Here is an 18,127-nt window from a genome sequence, read left to right as displayed (position 1 = left end):
AATTTGACATAAGTTGTAGTCCCTTGGATGTATATCAAAAATGTTGGGGGCCGGCCTCATGGCTTAGTGGTTAAGTGCGTGTGCTCCGCTACTGGCGGCCCGGTTCGCATCCCGGGCACACACCGACGCACCGCTTCTGCAGCCATGCTGAGGCCGCATCCCACATACAGTAACTAGAAGGATGCGCAACTATGACATACAACTATCTACTGGGGCTTTGGGGGAAAAAAAGAAGGAGGATTGGCAATAGATGTTAGCTCAGAGCCGGTTTTCCTCAGCAAAAAGAGGAGGATTAGCATGGATGTTAGCTCAGGGCTCATCTTCCTCACACACACAAAAAAATGTTGGTACTATTAATATACTAATGATTAATGTATTTGTTTATTAATTTATTCATAAGTGATACTTTATAGGTTGTATAATCAAGCACCCCTAGATTCAGTTCCCTCACTCCACACTCAAATTTACACTATGTGCTTTGCAAGATTCCACATTTTCCTGCGTTGGGATCATAGAAGTCCTTCTGGTGGTGTCAGCCATCTCTGAGGTCAGATACGGCCTCTGGCGTTTAGTTTACGTGTGGTCACACAATACTTTTCACTCTCACTCTCACTCTCTCGCTCTCACTCTGATCCTGGGGACTTCTCTGAGCTCCAAAGAGAAGCAGGAGGCAGGCTGGCAGGGTGGAGGGAAACGGAAGCCATGTACCCCGTGGTTAGCGTACCCCGCTACTGCTGTTACAGGTAGTGGTGAGGATGGGCACCCTGAACTCAGGAGCCACCCCAAATCTGACTATTGAAGAAGCAGTGCATGTTTCAGTTACTTTCTGCATCAGATGTGTTAGGTCTCTGCCTCTGGACCTGTCACTAAGGAAAGCCACTGCCACCTTGCGCCTTCCTTTCCATGTCTGAAAAGGCCTTATGCTGGTAAGCACATGGAAACCCTCTTCAGGCTGAGCACGGACACATTGTTAAGAGAATGGCTTGGCTGCAGAGGTTACATGCAGGCAAGCAGGTTACAGGATAGAAACTCAGCAAATGCCTTTTGCAGAGACACCCATGCACTCTCTATCCGTGATCTCAGGTGACTGCCAGTTAAGAATCAGACTTGAAGCAGAAACATCCAAGGCTGAAGTCACCCAGGGGGCAGAGGTCAAGGATTGCCCTGCACGCTGATAGCATCATGGGAACAGTCTGGTTCCCCTGGCTCCAGGAAAGAGGTGGATTGTGCATCTTCCCCATCAACTTTTTCAGGCTGGTTAAAGAGTGGCCTTGATGGTTTTCAATGGAGATTCAGTCTCTCCTGGGAGATGGAAAAACAGAGGATTTGGCAGAGGGCTTAAGGGTGGGTGGGGTGGGTAACTGTCATCCAGCGGTGTCAGTTATTTCTGAGACCTGGTTCCCAGCACCCATTATTTTGATGATCCCTTGCTGCCCATGTGTTATAACAAGGTGAATTATCCAGTGCATGGTGCTGTAGTAGAGACCCATGTGCTCACATGTGCATCGTGGTCATTTGGAATAGAGCTCTTCGAATGATTTTATTTTTTATTTTTTGTGGCTTCTAAGTATCACCGGAAAACGCTCCACTTCCTTTCAGAGTTCTATCAACATGTTCCTTGCCTCAGAAGCTCCCTGCCTTCTGTGGCTTGAGCAGCATCTTCTCCTGTTGACATTTGTTTCACCAAAGTTATTGTGAGCCCTCTTCTTCACTCGTTGCTGCGTGGTGGCTGACACTCCCTCTCCATGTTTGTGCTTCTCACAGGTTTGAATATTGGCAGCGGTACATTCAGGACAAAGACAACTAACAAAATCGCTTCGGAAGCTAGTTTTTCATCTAGTGAAGGAAGTCGTTTGTCAAGGTAAAGTCGTGAAAGCCTGTCTAAATAGCGGCAACACGATGAGAAATGTCGCTACGCAATGAATTAAACTCCGGCCGCGTGTTCTTTTGTTTTGTGACTTGATGGAAGGTTATGGTTTGGGGTTTTGTTTATCTAAAATAACAGTTGAAACTTTAGTCTACCTTTGAAAATATTTGCACCAGAGTCAAGTATTGTTTTGCAGCTGTTGTTTCCTTGGTTTAAGACTCAATTGACACCTCAGTGAACCACGAATTAGCGTCTACAGCTGCTCACAGTAGGGCTGCTTAGAGACCACACAATGGAGGGTGTCGGAAAAGGGCAGAGAGAAAAATGTCAGGCCTTAAAGGAAATAAAGTGGCCTGTTTCTTCTTTCTGAGATGGCTGATACATATACTAGCAATTTCTGGTTATTTGTTTTTGTATTCCTATTTCTTACCAAGTACTTGAGCTAAATTATTCTTTCCTTTCCTGATACTTTCTTCCTTATTTTCCATAAAGGACAAAATATATTTTTTCAGTTTTGTTAAACAGTAGCACTTCTTGTAAGTTTTTCAAGCAATGATAAGTGAGTTGTGTGCGAGATTTGTCATCAACATAAAATACTGATCAGGCAAGGGCACTGAGTCACTGGGGAAGAATTTATAGATGGGAATGGAAGCAGTCACCTGCTGAAATACCTCCCTTGTTGCTTTGGGCTAAATATCATTTAAAACAGCCCAAGTCTCCTTTAGTAATAGCATTTCTCATTAAAAAGATGTCCTTTAGATGACTGCATTCCATTTGAATTAGTTGCTTGCCCCTGATGAAATTTTAAAGCAGGAACTTTACATTTCTCATGTTCCTTAATTTTGATGATGAAGTTTAACTTATTTATTCATTTATTTAGGTGCTTCTGCTTTTGGTGTCAGATCTAAGAGTCCATTGCCAAATACAAGGTCATGAAGATTTATGCCTGTGTGTTCTTCTAAGTGTTTTATAGTTTTAGCTCTTCAATTTAAGTGTATGATCCATTTTGAGTAAACTTTTGCTTATGGGATAAGGTTAGGGTCTAACTTCATTCTTTTGCATATAGCTATTCAATTGTCACAGCACCATGGGCACTCTTGTGAAAAATCAGTTGACCATAGGTGTATAGGTTTATTTCTGGTCTTTCAGTTCTGTTCCATTGATCTGTATGTTTGTCCTTGTACCAGTACCACACTGTCTTGACAACTGTTGCTTTGTAGTAACTTTTGCAATTGGGAAGTATGAGTCTTACACTATTTATTCTTCTTTTTCAGAATTGTTTTGTTAGCTGTAGCTTGTTGCCTTAGAATTCCGTATGAATTTAGAATCAACTTCAGAGTATAAGTTTTGCATTTCTTTGGTTAATTTATTCCTGGTTTTGGATACTATTGTGAATGGAATTGTTTTCTTAATTTTACTTTTGGGTTTTTCAATGCAAATGTATAGAAATTCAATTGGGTTTTGTATATTGATCTTGTATCCTGCAACCTTGCTGAACTCATTTATTACTTCTAATAGTTTTTTGGTAGACTCCTTAGGATTTTCTATATACAGGATCACTTCATGCGAATAGAGATAGTTTTACCTCCTCCTTTCCGATATAGATGCCTTTTATTTCTTTTTCTTGCCTAAATGCCCTGGTTAGAACCTCGGCTACAATTTAGAATAGAAATGGCAAGAGTGGAAATCTTTGTCTTGTTCCTAATCTTAAAGGGAAACCATCCAGTATGTCACCATTAAGTATGATGTTAACTGGAGATTTTTTGTAGATGCCCTTTATATTGAGGAACTTCCCTTCTGTTCCTAGTTTATTGAGTTTTTTTTAAATCATGAAAGCGTGTTGGATTTTGTCAAATGCTTTTTCCTACATCTGCTGAGTTGGTCTTGTGATTTTTTGTTTTTCATTCTATTTGTATGATGTATTACATTAATTGTTTTTGGACGTTAAACCAACTTTGCATCCCTAGGATAAATCCCACTTGGTCATGGTGTATAATTCTCTTTATATATTGCTAGATTCAGTTAGCTAGTATTTTGTTGAGGACTTTTACATCCATGTTGGTAAGAGATATTAGTCTGTAGTTTTGTTTTCTTTTTTTTTTTGGTGAGGAAGATTAGCCCTGAGCTAACATCCGTTGCCAATCTTCCTCTTCTTGCAGAGGACGATTGGCCCTGGGGTAACATCCGTGCCCATCTTCCTCTATTTATTTTTTTTTAATATGGGACACCGCCATAGCATGGCTTGACAAGCGGTCCATCAGTCCATACCCGGGATCCAAACCTGTGAACCCTGGGCCGCCACAGTGGAGCGTGCAAACTTAATCTCTACGCCACCAGGCTGGCCCCTGTAGTTTTGCTTTCTTGTGACATCTTTGTCTGACTTTGGTATCGGGGTAATATTAGCCCCATAAAATGTAGTGGAAAGTGTTTCTTCCTCTTCTTTTTTTTTTTTTTTGTAAGAATTAGTGTTAATTCTTCCTTGAGTGTTTGGTAGATTTCAGCGGTGAAACCATTTATGCCTGGGCTTTTCTTTGTGCATAGTTTGTGGATTACTGATTCAATCTCTTCACTTATTATAGGTTTATTCAGATTATCTTGAGTCATTTTTGTAGTTTGTGTTTTTCTAGTAATTTGTGTATTTCATCTAAGTTATCTAATTTGTGTACTATTATTCATAGTATTTGTTTATAATCCTTTTTGTTTCTGTAAGGTTGGTAATCTTGTCCTGTCTTTTTTTTTTTTTCCTTCAGTTTTGTCTTTTTTTTAATTGATGTTTTAATAGTTTTTAACATTGTGAAATTTTGGGTTGTACATGTTTGTTTGTCCATCACCATATATATGTCTCCCTTCAACCCTTGTGCCCACCCCCCACCCCCATTGCCCCTGGTAACCACAATACAGTTTTCTCTGTCCATGTGTTGGTTTATATTCCACATATGAATGAGATCATACAGTGTTTGTCTTTCTCTTTCTGGCTTCCTTCATTTAACATAATACCCTCCAGGCCCATCCATGTTGTTGCAAATGGGACGATTTTGTCTTTTTTTATGGCTGAGTAGTATTCCATTGTATATATATACCACATTTTCTTGATCCAGTCATCAGTCGAGGGACACTTAGGTTGCTTCCACTTCTTGCTATGGTGAATAATGCTGCAATGAACATAGGGGTGCATAAGGCCCTTGGGATTTTTGATTTCAGATTCGTTGGATAGATTCCCAGTAGTGGGATAGCTGGATCATAGGACATCTCTATTTTTAATTCTTTGAGGAATCTCCATACCGTTCTCCATAGAGGCTGCACCAGTTTGCATTCCCACCAGCTGTGTACGAGGGTTCCTGTTTCTCCACATCCTCTCCAGTGTTTGTTGTTTCTTGGCTTGGTGATTATAGCCATTCTAACGGGCGTGAGGTGATATCTTAGTGTTGTTTTCTCTCTTTTGTTTTTGATTCAAGTAATTTGAATCTTCTCTCTTTTTCTTGGTCAGACTGGACAGAGGTTTGTCAATTGTGTTGATCTCTTCCAAGAACCAGCGTTTTCTGATTTCCCTTTAGATTTCTTCTTCGACTCATTGGTTATTCATGAATGTGTTGTTTAATTCCCACATATTTATGAATTTGCCAGATTTATTCCTACTATTGATTTCTAATTTTATTTTATTATGGTTGGAGAACATACTTTGTATTATTTTTCTGCTTTTAAATTTATTGGGGTTTGTTCTATAGCCCAACATTTGATCTGTTCTGGAGAATGTTCCCTATGTACTTGAGAATGTATATTCTGTTGTTGGATGGAGTGCTCTGTAGAAGTCTGTTAGATCTGGTTGGTTTGTAGTGTTGTTCAAGTCGTCTATTTCCTTGTTGATCTTCTGTCTAATTGTTCTATACATTATTGAAAGTGGGGTATTGAAGTCTCCAACTATTGTTGAATTGTCTGTTTTCATTTCTATTAAAAGTTTCATGTATTTCAATGCTCCATTAATAGATGCATATATGTTTTTAATTGTTATGTCTTGAACTATTGACCATTTCATCATTATAAAATGTCACTGTCTCTAGTATTCTTGTTTTAAAGTCTATTTTGTCTGATGTTAGTCCAGCCAATCCAGCTTTCTTGTGGTTGCTGTTTGCATGATATTTGTCCCCATCTATTTACTTTCAGTGTTTTTGTCTCTGTGACTCTCGTGTGTCTCCTGTAGACAACATATAGTTGGATCATGTTTTTTTTAAATCCAATCTAACAATCTTTCCCTTTTGATTGTTCAATCTATTCACATTTAATGTTACTGATATAGTTGGATTTACATCGGCCATTTTAGTTTTTGTTTTCTATATGTATTTTCTAATGTAGCATTTTAATTTCATTAGTGATCTTTTTTTTAGTTTTTTTTTGGAATTTTTTTACGTAATTGCTCTAGGGTTTACTATACACGTCTCATCAGCTTTAGATTTGTACTAGCTGAATTTGGGTAATATGTAGAACCTTTACTGCTATGCAGCTTGATTCCCATTTTCCCTTTTTTTTTTGGTATTGTTGTTATATGTATTATATCTGTTAATGTTACAAACTCAACATTGCATTGTTATAATTATCATTTTACCATCTGCAGTCATTTCCTTAGCTCATTGCAACTTTGCTTCCATCCACCTCCTTTTGGGCTGTTACTAGGAAATATATTACACTTATATTAAATTGTGCGTTTTAAGCCATGATACGTTGTGTGATATTATTTTATACAATTGGTTTTTAAATCAGTTAAGAATAGAAAGGATAAAAAATATGTATAATTACCTTTACTGGGGTCACTTGTTTTCAGCCTGAAGAACTTTCTTTAGTATTTCTTGTAAATCAGGTCTACTAGCAATGAATTCTCTCAATTTTTGTTTATCTGGCAAAGTCTTTATTTTTTCTTCATTTTTGAACAGTACCTTTCCTGAATATAGAATTCTTAGTTAACAGTTTTTTCCTTCAGCACTTTATATGTGCTATCCCACTGCCTTCTGGCCTCCATTGTTTTGTCCCAAACTAGCGTGGGACAAAAGGAGAATTTACTGGCTCATAGAATTAAAGAATAGGTTTACCAACCAAACTGCAGGAAGAGGGATTTAGCTGTACTCAAAAACCACTGGAACCAGGGACTTAAATCTGCTTCTCTCATTGCGGACTGGCAGCAAGTCCCATTCTCTTTCAGCTTTCAGCTATCTGGGAGGGACTGCCTTACCACCTTCCTGTGGTTCTCAGTTCAAAAATGCTGGGCAGGGACTCTCAATGGCCCAATTTGCCCAGCTGTTCAATCACCTACCTTGTGTGTGGTCTTACAAGAACACAGCACCTCCTAGGGGAACCAAATACTTGACGAGGAGGGCCTGTTTCCAGAAGAAATGAGGGACTTCACAATAGACATAATACTCCGGAATAGTTCTGGCTGTCCTTAAGTGAAACATGGGCTAACCATTTCTCTTAATTTCCACACCAGCAGTTTAAACAGTTTAAAGAAGTTTAAAGTGGCATCAGACCACAGAGGAAGGAGCAGTAAATATTTGCACACCAGGTAGCAAGGAGAAATACTTTCATAAAGGCCTCTTGAGGTGAGCCTTTAGGACTGAGCGTGATTTGTCAAGCCAAGAGGGGATTCCATGGAGAAACACTTCCAGGCTTGAACAAATGGACATAAATCTCTCTTCTTCCAGATCTCTTTGTATATGCTTAAAAAAAGGATTTGAAGCCATCAGAAAATAAAGGATAAAAGCATCCTGTTAGTGTAAGGACAGAGCATTAAATGATCTTTACTTGGACTGAAACACAGCAGTATGAATAAGCAAGTAACTTAACCCCTTTACAGCTTGGCTTTCTCATCTGTTCCATGAAGATGATAATATGTAACACTCTCAGAAGGTTCACGTGACAATTAAATGAGATAATCACTTAGCCAAAGCTTTAGTATGTGGTAAGCGCTCAAATAAATGCTGGAGAGTGATATCAGCAATTATTTTATACTCATAAATGTAGCTGGAAGGTTCAATTAGATGCTAAATGCCGGCTAGATCCCATTTTATAACTAAAGGGAGTTACGCAAACCAGCCATCATTCGTGTAAAATACCTAAAAATATTCCTTTTCATAGTCCAAGTATGTACTGTGGCACAAAACCGGGAGAAACCAGGACATAGAAATAATGAGTGTGTTTAGATGCTTTGATTCTACTCTGAATTGAGATGGGTGAGAAAAAGGAGGTGATCAAACCGGCAAGGAAGACCTACCTCCCCGGGCGCCTGCGGAGCACGGGGATCCCGCCCCAGTGGAAGCCGAGGGCTGGGGAAGCAAGACGCCGGCGCAGCCCGGGATTCCCCGCGACTCACATGAGGTCGACCTCGGGCTTCAGGGCTGGCACCACTGAAAGCTAACGCCGCAAGCGAGGCCAGCCGCAGCCCCCACCACCCGGTCAGCCGTAGAACCCCGAATCCGACAACCAGCCCGGCCGCGAGCCTCCTTCTCGGCTTCCCCTGCGGCGGCGGCGCCGTGACATCACTTCCCGTCGACGGCGCGCACGTGGGAGGAAGTCCCGGTGCCCCGGCTGCCGCTCCCGCCTGTCTGTCTGGTTACGTTCGTCGAGGGCCGCGCCGCTGCTATGGGAGGCCCGGCTTTCTCTCGCTGGCTCAGCCGCAAGTCCCCGTCCATCATTGTTGACTGCGTGGAAGAGAAGGTGAGGAGGTGCGTGGCGGCAAGCTCGGAGCCCCAGCGCGTCTGGGCCGCGGCCCTCGGGACCCGCCGCCTGTCCCCGGGGTGCCGCGCCGGGGCCCGCGCTGCTCTGTGGGCCCCGCGGGCGGCCGCGGCCCGACACGCGGTTGGTCGCCGACACTCGTTGTCGGGGCCCTGGGAGAGCGGCCTCGGCGGGGCGAGGGCCGAGCGGGGTCTGTGCTCGCTGGAGGGCTGCTCCTCCCTGCCCGCTTTTTCTGGCCCGGAAGGCCCCGCCCACGGCTTTGTTTCCTCTCGGCGCAGCGCGTTTCGGGTTTCAGAACAGGCTGGAAGGTGTTGGGCTGCACACGCCTGGCCCGCTGAGTTAGCTGGGGAGCGAGGCGCACGTGTTGATCCCAGCCTCTCACAACCTTGTAAAGTAACCCCCCCGCGGCGAGCTTTCTGTTGTTTACTGCCCGTGCTCGAAAGGTTTTCTCCTGGTGTGAAAGGACTGTTGTTGCTGTTTTAGATCCTACGGTGAAAGCAGCATCTTAGAAACGTCTAGGACGAGACAGAAGTCTCATAAGTGCCCCCTTCTCTAGGTGCCCCGACTGCTGGACAGAAGGCTTGTTGAAATTTTCAGAATTCCTGGATGCACTTAAATACTTGGTTGGTTGTTTGTTAATGTATGTGTCGACTTCTGGCCATTATTGAGTTTTCTCTTTATCGTTCCGTGATCCCGTCCGAGTTCGATTTTGTGCTTGGAATTTCTGGATTGGGAAGGTTCAGCGGCGCTTCATGCCCCTCGCCCCTTCGTTTTTGAAGGAAGTGCCCATCAGTCACAGTGAACTGCATTCTTTTGCTGAGGTTGGTGAGATCTTGATTTTTACTTAGCTCCTATCCAGGAGGAACCGAAAGCCTGGTTTTGACGGCAGTTTCAGTATTCCTTGTGTTTTTCCCAAAGAGAAAGTGTTAAACTGAATGCTGGTTTCCTTTGTTTTTAAAACTTCCATCAAACTTGACTTGCATCTCATCCCATTTCTACTCTGTAGAGATAACCATTTTTAACTGTTTTGGTTCTGTCTCTAGATATCATGATTATGCCTGATTTATTGGTTTTGGATCTATCTATTGAATTCTAGCTATGATAGAAGAGGATTGCGTCACTTATGCGGCATCCCCTGCCCCATTCCTAATAGTAAATCACTGTCTTTATTTCTTCTCTTGGTAAGCTTTATAACTTTGAGTAATGTGTCTTTTTTATTACGTCTTCTATTTAAAGTATCCCTTGACTTCTCACTTTCTAAGGTTAGGTATTAGCTTTTCTACCTCTGCTGCTCTTACTCTTCACCCCAAGCTTGCCAGCTGTCCTTTTGCCTTGTTGGCATCCCAAATTAAATTGTCAGGGCTTTGGCTATATATGGGATTGTTTTAAAAGCTGAAAAATCAAATAGTATTGTAAATTCTTGTCACTTTCCAGATTCAAGTTATGCTGTGATACTGTTTCTTTTCTTGTGCTACTTTTGTCTTTTTCTTGGTGTTCTCTTTCTGTTTTCCTCTTTATACGGTTCCACATCCAAACTCGCTGTTTTATTAGGTATTCTATCAAGTCCTCTTTCTTCTTGGAGACTCCTTCTTGAGGTCTTTATTTCTGTTGCTGTCACACCTGGTTCTTTAGGCTTGTTGGAAAGCTGCTTCCTGAGATTTTTAAAAATTCCTTTCTTCAGTTGAGGGTACTATTTTCTGATCATCTTTCTTGGCCTAAATCCTTCCTTGGTTTTTATTCTCAATTGAATTCTTAAGAAATGCCGTGCAGGGTGTGAGTTTTCTGAATCTGTTCTACCCTTGTACACATGAGTGGTCATTAGCTAGGCATCAAGTTCGAGTTTGCAAGTTAGTTTCCCTCAAATCTTTGAAAGTGCTGTTCTTTTGACTTATGTCATCCAGTATTTTTGATGAGTTTTTTTTTTTTTTGGTGAGGAAGACCGGCCCTGAGCTAACATCTGCCAATCCTCCCCTTTTTGCTAAGGAAGACTGGCCTTGGGCTAACATCGTTGCCCATCTTCCTCCACTTTATATGGGACACTGCCACAGCATGGCTTGCCAAGCGGTGCGTCGGTGCCCGCCCGGGGTCCAAACCGGCGAACCCCGGGCCGCCGCAGCGGAGTGCTAGCACTTAACTGGTTGCACCACCGGGCCGGCCCTGTGATGAGAAGTTGAATGTTAATGTGATTTATTTATTTAACTGATACTTATGTAGTATTTAACACATACCAGGCACTGTTCTAGGCACTTTATAGATTAATTTATTAAATTGTCATAACAACCACATGACTACTACTCCTTACTATTATTACTATTACAGATGAGAAAACTGAAGCACAGAGGGGTTAAGTAACGTACTCAGGGTCACTTGGCTAATACATGGCAGAGCCATTGTCAAAATCAGGAAGGCCATGCGCTTAATTTCTATGTTCTGCTTTCGTTCTTTTGTAGTTGATCTATTTTTCTTTCTGAATGTTTTCAAGATCTTTATCCTCGGTAGTGTAAGTGTTCATGATTGTGTACTTAGGTATAGATTCTTTTAAAATTTCAGTTTATTTTGATCGGTGCTTGGCTGACTCTGAGGCTGAGGACTTGTGTTATTCAGTTCTAGGGAATGCTCCTTGATTGTTTCTTGACCTCCTTTTTCACTGCCCTCTCTGAACTCTGGATCCTGGTCCTCCTAGGCTGATTTATTTTTCTTTCGTCTCTCTGTTCTCCCCCTCCTCTCGCAGCTTTATTGAGGTATTATTGACCTACAACAAACTGCACATATTTAAAGTGTACAGTTTAATACATTTTGAGATATGTGTACATCCATGAAACCGTCACCATAATCAAGATAATGAGCGTCACCTCTAAAACATTCCTTCTGGCCCTTTGTTATTCCTCCCTACAACTGTGTGCTGCCTGCCTGTCGTTAGTCAACCACTGATTTCTGACTCTGTAGATAAGTTTTCATTTTCTACAATTTTATATACATGAAATTATATAATATGTACTCTTTGTTTTACCTGGCTCAGTTACTTTCATTCAGAATAATTATTTTGAAATTCGCCCATGTTCTTACATATATCAATAGTTCATTTCTTGTTATTTTTGAGTAGTAGTCTGTGTTGTGCATGTATCACATTTTGTTTGTTCCTTCACCTGATTGAGGAACATTTGGATTGTTTCCAGTTTTGGGCTATTAAACAAAACACTTCTGTGAACATTGGTGTACAAGTCTTTGTGTGGACATGTGCTTTCATTTCTTTAGAGAAAATACTCAGGAGTGAAATGGTTGAATTGTGTGGTAGGTGTGTGATTAGTTAAAAACTTGCCAAGCTGTTTTCCAAAGTGGTTGTACGATTTTACATTGCCGCCAGCATGTGTGCAGGCTGTAGTTGCTCCACTCCCTCTCCAGCACTTAGTCTGGTTAGTCTTTTTGAGTTTTAGCCGTTCTAGTCTAGTGTTATCTCGTTGTCGTTTTAATTTTCATTTGCCTGATGACAGATGATGTTGACCATCTTTTCAGGTGCTCATTTGCGTGCTGTATATCTTCTCGAGCAAGGTGTCTATTCAGATCTTTTGCTCATTTTTAAGTTGGGTAGTTTGTCTTATTGAATTGTAGAGTTTCTTACGTGTTGATATATCTTTTGCAGGTATTTTCTCCTACTCTGGCTTACCTTTTTACTTCTTACCAGTGCACAGAACAGAAGTTTTTAATTTTAATGAAGTCTGTTTTATATATATTTTTTTATATTTCCGCTCTTTGTATTGTATTTAACGATCTTTGCCAAAGCCAAGGTCACTACGATTCTCTCTTGTGTTTTCTTAGAGATGTTTTATAGTTTTAATTCATCCCATGGTTTCTGTTTTAAGTTTTTTAATATGATGAATTACATTGATTTTGAAATGTTAAACTCGCCTTGCATTCCTTGGGTAAATCCCACTTGGTCATGGTATATTATTTTTATATACTGTTGGATTCAATTTGCTAAAGATTTCTTCATTTACATTTTTACATTTATGTTCAAAAAGGATATTTGTCTGTAGTGTTCTTGAAATGTCTTTGTCTAGTTTTAGTTTTTGAGTAACCTTGGCCTCAGATTGAGCTGCGCGGTATATACCCTCCCCAGTTTTCTGGAAGGGTGTGTCTAGAATTGGTGTTATTTCTTGCTTAAATATTTGGTAGAATTCACCAGTGAAGCTTTCTGGGCCTGAAGTTTTGGGGGAAGGTTTTTGTCTACAAATTCAATTTCTTTAGTAGATATAGAGCTATTCAGATTATCTATTTCTTTTTGAATGAGCTGTTGTAATTTTTAACTTTCACAGGTTTTGTCCATTTCATCTGAGTAGTCAAATGTGTTGACAAAAGTTGTTCATAGTATTCCTTATTATCCTTTTACTATTGATAGAAAATGTGGTGATGTCACCTCTCTTATTTCTGATACTAATTTTGTCTTTTCTCTTTTGTTCCATTAATAGTCTGGTTAGACTGATCTCAGAGAACTAGCTTTTGGTTTCATTGATTTTTCTCTGTTGTTTCTCTGTTTTCTTTTTCATCAACTTCTGCTCTTATTTGTTTCTTATGCTCACTTTGTGTTTAGCTTGTGTTTCTTGTCCTTATTTCTTAAGGTGGGAACTTAGGTCATTGCTTTGGTACATTGCATTTTCTCTAATAAAGGTGTTGAGTGCCATAAACAGCCTTCTAGATACTGTTTCAACTCTATGCCACAAATAATGACATGTTGTGTTTTCATTTTCATTCAGTAACAAATATTTCCTGATATCCTCTTTGACTTCTTCTTTGGCCCATTGCTTATTTAGAAGAGTATTATTTAATTTTCAAATATTTGGGGGATTTTCCAGACTTTTTTTCTGTTATTGATTTCTAATTTAGTTCCCCTGTCAGAGAACATGCTTTGCATAATTTGAATCTTTTAAAAGCTTATCTGATTTGTTGTATGTCCCAGGATATGGTCTTGGTAAATGTTTCATTTTGACTTTAAAAAGATATATGTGCTGCTGTTATTGGGTGGAGTGTTCTATAAATGTTATCACGTTTGTTGATAGGATATGAAAGACTTGAACAACATTTACTGATTTTCTGTCTCCTTGTTCTGTCAATTATTGGTAGGGGTGTGGAAATCTCCTATTATAATTTTTTGGATTTGTTTGTTTCTTCTTTTAGTTCCATTGTTTTTTGCTCCTTGCATTTTGAAGCTCTTTTATTAGGTACATAAATGCTTAGGATTGTTATGTCTTCTTGATGAATGTACTCCTTTATCGTTATAAAGTGGCCCTCTTTATCCCTGGTAATATTCTTTGCTCTGAAGTCTACTTTGTTCAATATTAATGTAGCCAGATCTTTTGACTAGTGCTAGCATGGTCTATTTCCATCCTTTTACTTTTAGCCTGTTTGTGTCTTTATATTTAAAGTGTTTGTTTTTGTAGGCAACATACACTTGGGTCTTGCTTTTTTATAGTTTGATGATCTCTGCCCTTTTTTTTTTTATTGTGGCAAAATATATGTAACATAAAAATTGCCATTTTAACCATTATAAGGTTTAGAATTCAGTGACATTAAGTACATTTACAATATTGTGAAACCATTGTGACTCTTCATTTCTGTAACTTTTTCATCATCCTAAACAGAAACTCTATACCCATTACACAATAATTCCCCGTTCTCCCTTCTCCCCTACCTTCTGTCTTATGAATTTGCCTATTCTAGGTACCTAAGATGAGTGGAGTCATATAGTATTTGGCATTTTGTGTCTGGCTTATTTCACTTAGCATGTTTTCTAGTTTCATCCATGTTTAGCATATATCAGAGTTTCATTCCTCTTTAAGGTTGAATAATATCCCATTGTATGTGTTTATCACATTTTGTTTGGACACTTGGGTTATTTTTACCTTTTGACTGTTGTGAATAATGCTGCTATGATCATTGGTGGACAAGTATCTGTATGCCACATCAGTGCTTTGGGTGTATACCTGTGAGTGATTCCTGCTTTCATTTCTTTGGGTATATACCTATGAGTGGAATTGCAACATCATATGGTAATTCCGTGTTTATCTTTTTGAGGAACTGCCACACTGTTTTCACAATCTCTGCCTTGTAATTGGGGCATTTAGAACATTTACGTTGAATGTGATTATTGATATGGTTAGATTTAAATCTATCATCTTACTGTTTGTTTTCTGTCTCATCTGTTTTTTGTTTCCCTTCTCCATTTTTTCTTCTTTTGGTGTAAGTATTTTTTATGATCTCGTTTTATCTCTTTTTTTAGCCTTTTAACTATTAATTCATTCAACCATCAATTTCTTCACTTTGTGTCCTTGGCTCATACAGTCCTCCATTCGTTAGCTTTCTGATCTTGGGAAAATGACTTAAACTCTCCTAAACTCGAAAGAACTGGAGCTTCTTGCATTACACCACACTGCTCCCTACCATCTCTATCCTCTGGTCATTTCTGTATGAGAGCTGAAGTAAGGCAGAGTGTCACCTTGTTTGACCTCAACTGGAACGTGTGTGTTGATAGACTGAAATTTTTCACTGCTCTGCTCATGTTTGCGAATGACCATGAGAATGCTGCAAATACTGATTTGGGATTCCAAAAAACTTTTAGTGAGTAGGTGAATTCACAAATATGGAACTTGTAAATAATGAAGATCAGCTATATATGTACCACATAGGGTGGTTGTGTGGATTAAATCAATTAATACAAGTTAAGTTCTTCAAACAAAGCCTTACACAGACTCATTTGATGTTTCAGAAATTTATTTGGTAAGTGAGTTTTTAGTAGTTTGTATGTCCAGGTATAAGTGAGGATATTTTTATGTCTAATTTTTGGTGACATTGCATAGTGTAGAATTGTGCTCTTTTCATGTGGTGAAATCCAGGTTTCCTACCCTGCTTTTTTCCTGTCACTCGTCTACTTCATTTAGTCCTTTTTTTTTTTTTTTTTTTTTTTTTTGCAAACATGCAGGCATGGCTTTAAGGGCAGGAAGGATTAATGATGAACAAAAGCGATGTTGCTCTCTGACCCTACATTCTGCTTTCTTCACTATGATGTTTTTTTTTGGAGCTGGCTACTACATTTTTTAGGCAGCTTTATTGAGATATGATTCACATACCATACAATTCACCCATTTAAAGTTTATAATTCAGTGGTTTTTTAAAATATATTCACAGATGTGTGTAACCATCACCACAGTAAATTTTAGAATATTTTCATCACCTCAAAAAGAAGCCTGAACCCTTCAGCTACCATCCCTTTATCCCCTGACCCTGTTTACCCCATCCCTAAGCAACCACTAAGCTACTTTTTTGTCTCTATAGATTTCCCTATTCTGACTTTCCTAGGAATAGAATCATATAGTATATGGGTTTTTTTTTGGCTGGCTTCTTTCACTTAGCATTATATTTTCAAGGTACATTTATGTTGTAGCATATGTCAGTATCTCATTCTTTTTTATGACCAAATAATGTTTCATTGTGTGGATATACCACATTTTGTTTATCTGTTTGTGTGTCTTTGGACATTTGGGTTGTTTCCACCTTTTGACTATTATGAGTGATGCTGTTACATTCATGTACAAGTTTCTGTGTGGACATGTTTCCATTTGTTGGATATATACCTAGGAGTAGAATTGCTGGGTTACATGGTAGCTCTATGTTTAATTATTTGAGAAACTGCCAGACTATTTTCCAAAGTGGCTGCAACATTTTACATTCCTGTGGCAGTGTTTGAGGGTTCCAGTTTCTCCACATTCTCACTAACACTTGTTATCTAACTTTTTTAATTTTAGCCATTCTAGTGGGTATGAAGTGGTATCTTATTGTGGTTTTGATTTGCGTTTCCCTTATGACTAATGATACTGAGCATCTTTTCATGTGCTTATTGGCCATTTGTATATCTTCTTTGGAGAAATATCTGTTCAGATTCTTTGCCTATTTTATATTGGGTTGTCTTTTTATTACTGAATTGTAAGAAGTTTTTTGGGGGGAGGAGGTGGGGAAGATCAGCCCTGAGCTAACTTCTGTTGCCAATCCTTCTCTTCTTGCTGAGGAAGATTGGACCTGGGCTCACATCCGTGCCCGTCTTCCTCTACTTTATATGGACGCAGCCACAGCATGACTTGATAGGCAGTACGTTGGTCTGTGCCTGGGATCAGAACCCATGAACCCTGGGCCGCCAAAGTGGAGCGCGCGAACTTAACTGCTACACCACCGGGCTGGCCCCAAGAGCTTTTTAATATATGTTCCGAATACAAGTTCCTCATTACATATATGATTTGCAGATATTTTTTCCCATTCTAGATTGTCTTTCCACTTTCTTGATAGTGTCTTTTGAAGCATAAAAGTTCTTAATTTTGATGATGACGTTTAACTTATTTATTCATTTATTTAGTTGTTTCTGCTTTTGGTGTCAGATCTAAGAGTCCATTGCCAAATACAAGGTCATGAAGATTGATGCCTGTGTGTTCTTCTAAGTGTTTTATAGTTTTAGCTCTTCAATTGAAGTGTATGATCCATTTTGAGTAAACTTTTGCTTATGGGATAAGGTTAGGGTCTAACTTCATTCTTTTGCATATAGCTATTCAATTGTCACAGCACCATTGGCACCCTTGTGAAAAATCAGTTGACCACAGGTGTATAGGTTTATTTCTGGTCTTTCAGTTCTGTTCCATTGATCTGTATGTTTGTCCTTGTACCAGTACCACACTGTCTTGACAACTGTTGCTTTGTAGTAACTTTTGCAATTGGGAAGTATGCGTCTTACACTATTTATTCTTCTTTTTCAGAATTGTTTTGTTAGCTGTAGCTTGTTGCCTTAGAATTCCGTATGAATTTAGAATCAACTTCAGAGTATGAGTTTTGCATTTCTTTGGTTAATTTATTCCTGGTTTTGGATACTATTGTGAATGGAATTGTTTTCTTAATTTTACTTTTGGGCTTTTCAATGCAAATGTATAGAAATTCAATTGGGTTTTGTATATTGATCTTGTATCCTGCAACCTTGCTGAACTCATTTATTACTTCTAATAGTTTTTTGGTAGACTCCTTAGGGTTTTCTATATACAGGATCACTTCATGCGAATAGAGATAGTTTTACCTCCTCCTTTCCGATATAGATGCCTTTTATTTCTTTTTCTTGCCTAATTGCCCTGGTTAGAACCTCCACTACAATTTAGAATAGAAATGGCAAGAGTGGAAATCATTGTCTTGTTCCTAATCTTAAAGGGAAACCATCCAGTATGTCACCATTAAGTATGATGTTAACTGGAGATTTTTTGTAGATGCCCTTTATATTGAGGAACTTCCCTTCTGTTCCTAGTTTGAGTTTTTTTTTAAATCGTGAAAGCGTGTTGAATTTTGTCAAATGCTTTTTCCTACATCTGCTGAGATGGTCTTGTGATTTTTTGTTTTTCATTCTATTTGTATGATGTATTACATTAATTATTTTTGGATGTTAAACCAACTTTGCATCCCTAGGATAAATCCCACTTGGTCATGGTGTATAATTCTTTTTATATATTGCTAGATTCAGTT

General features: G+C 39.2%; 1 protein-coding gene across 1 annotated transcript in view; it reads left to right on the top strand.

Moving 5' to 3' along the window:
• Positions 1-8,467: 8,467 nt before the first annotated feature.
• The window catches only part of LOC131402479 (5'-3' exoribonuclease 2-like), a 43,461-nt gene continuing 33,801 nt past the window's right edge, over positions 8,468-18,127 (top strand). The window contains exon 1 of the mRNA XM_058537211.1: positions 8,468-8,569. Coding sequence (XP_058393194.1) covers positions 8,495-8,569 — 75 coding nt within the window. The 5' untranslated portion in view covers positions 8,468-8,494. The remainder of the gene's footprint in view (positions 8,570-18,127) is intronic.

This window comes from Diceros bicornis, unplaced genomic scaffold (assembly GCF_020826845.1).
Source record: "Diceros bicornis minor isolate mBicDic1 unplaced genomic scaffold, mDicBic1.mat.cur scaffold_111_ctg1, whole genome shotgun sequence".
Lineage (NCBI taxonomy): Eukaryota > Metazoa > Chordata > Mammalia > Perissodactyla > Rhinocerotidae > Diceros > Diceros bicornis.
This window is presented reverse-complemented; position numbering and strand designations above follow the sequence as displayed.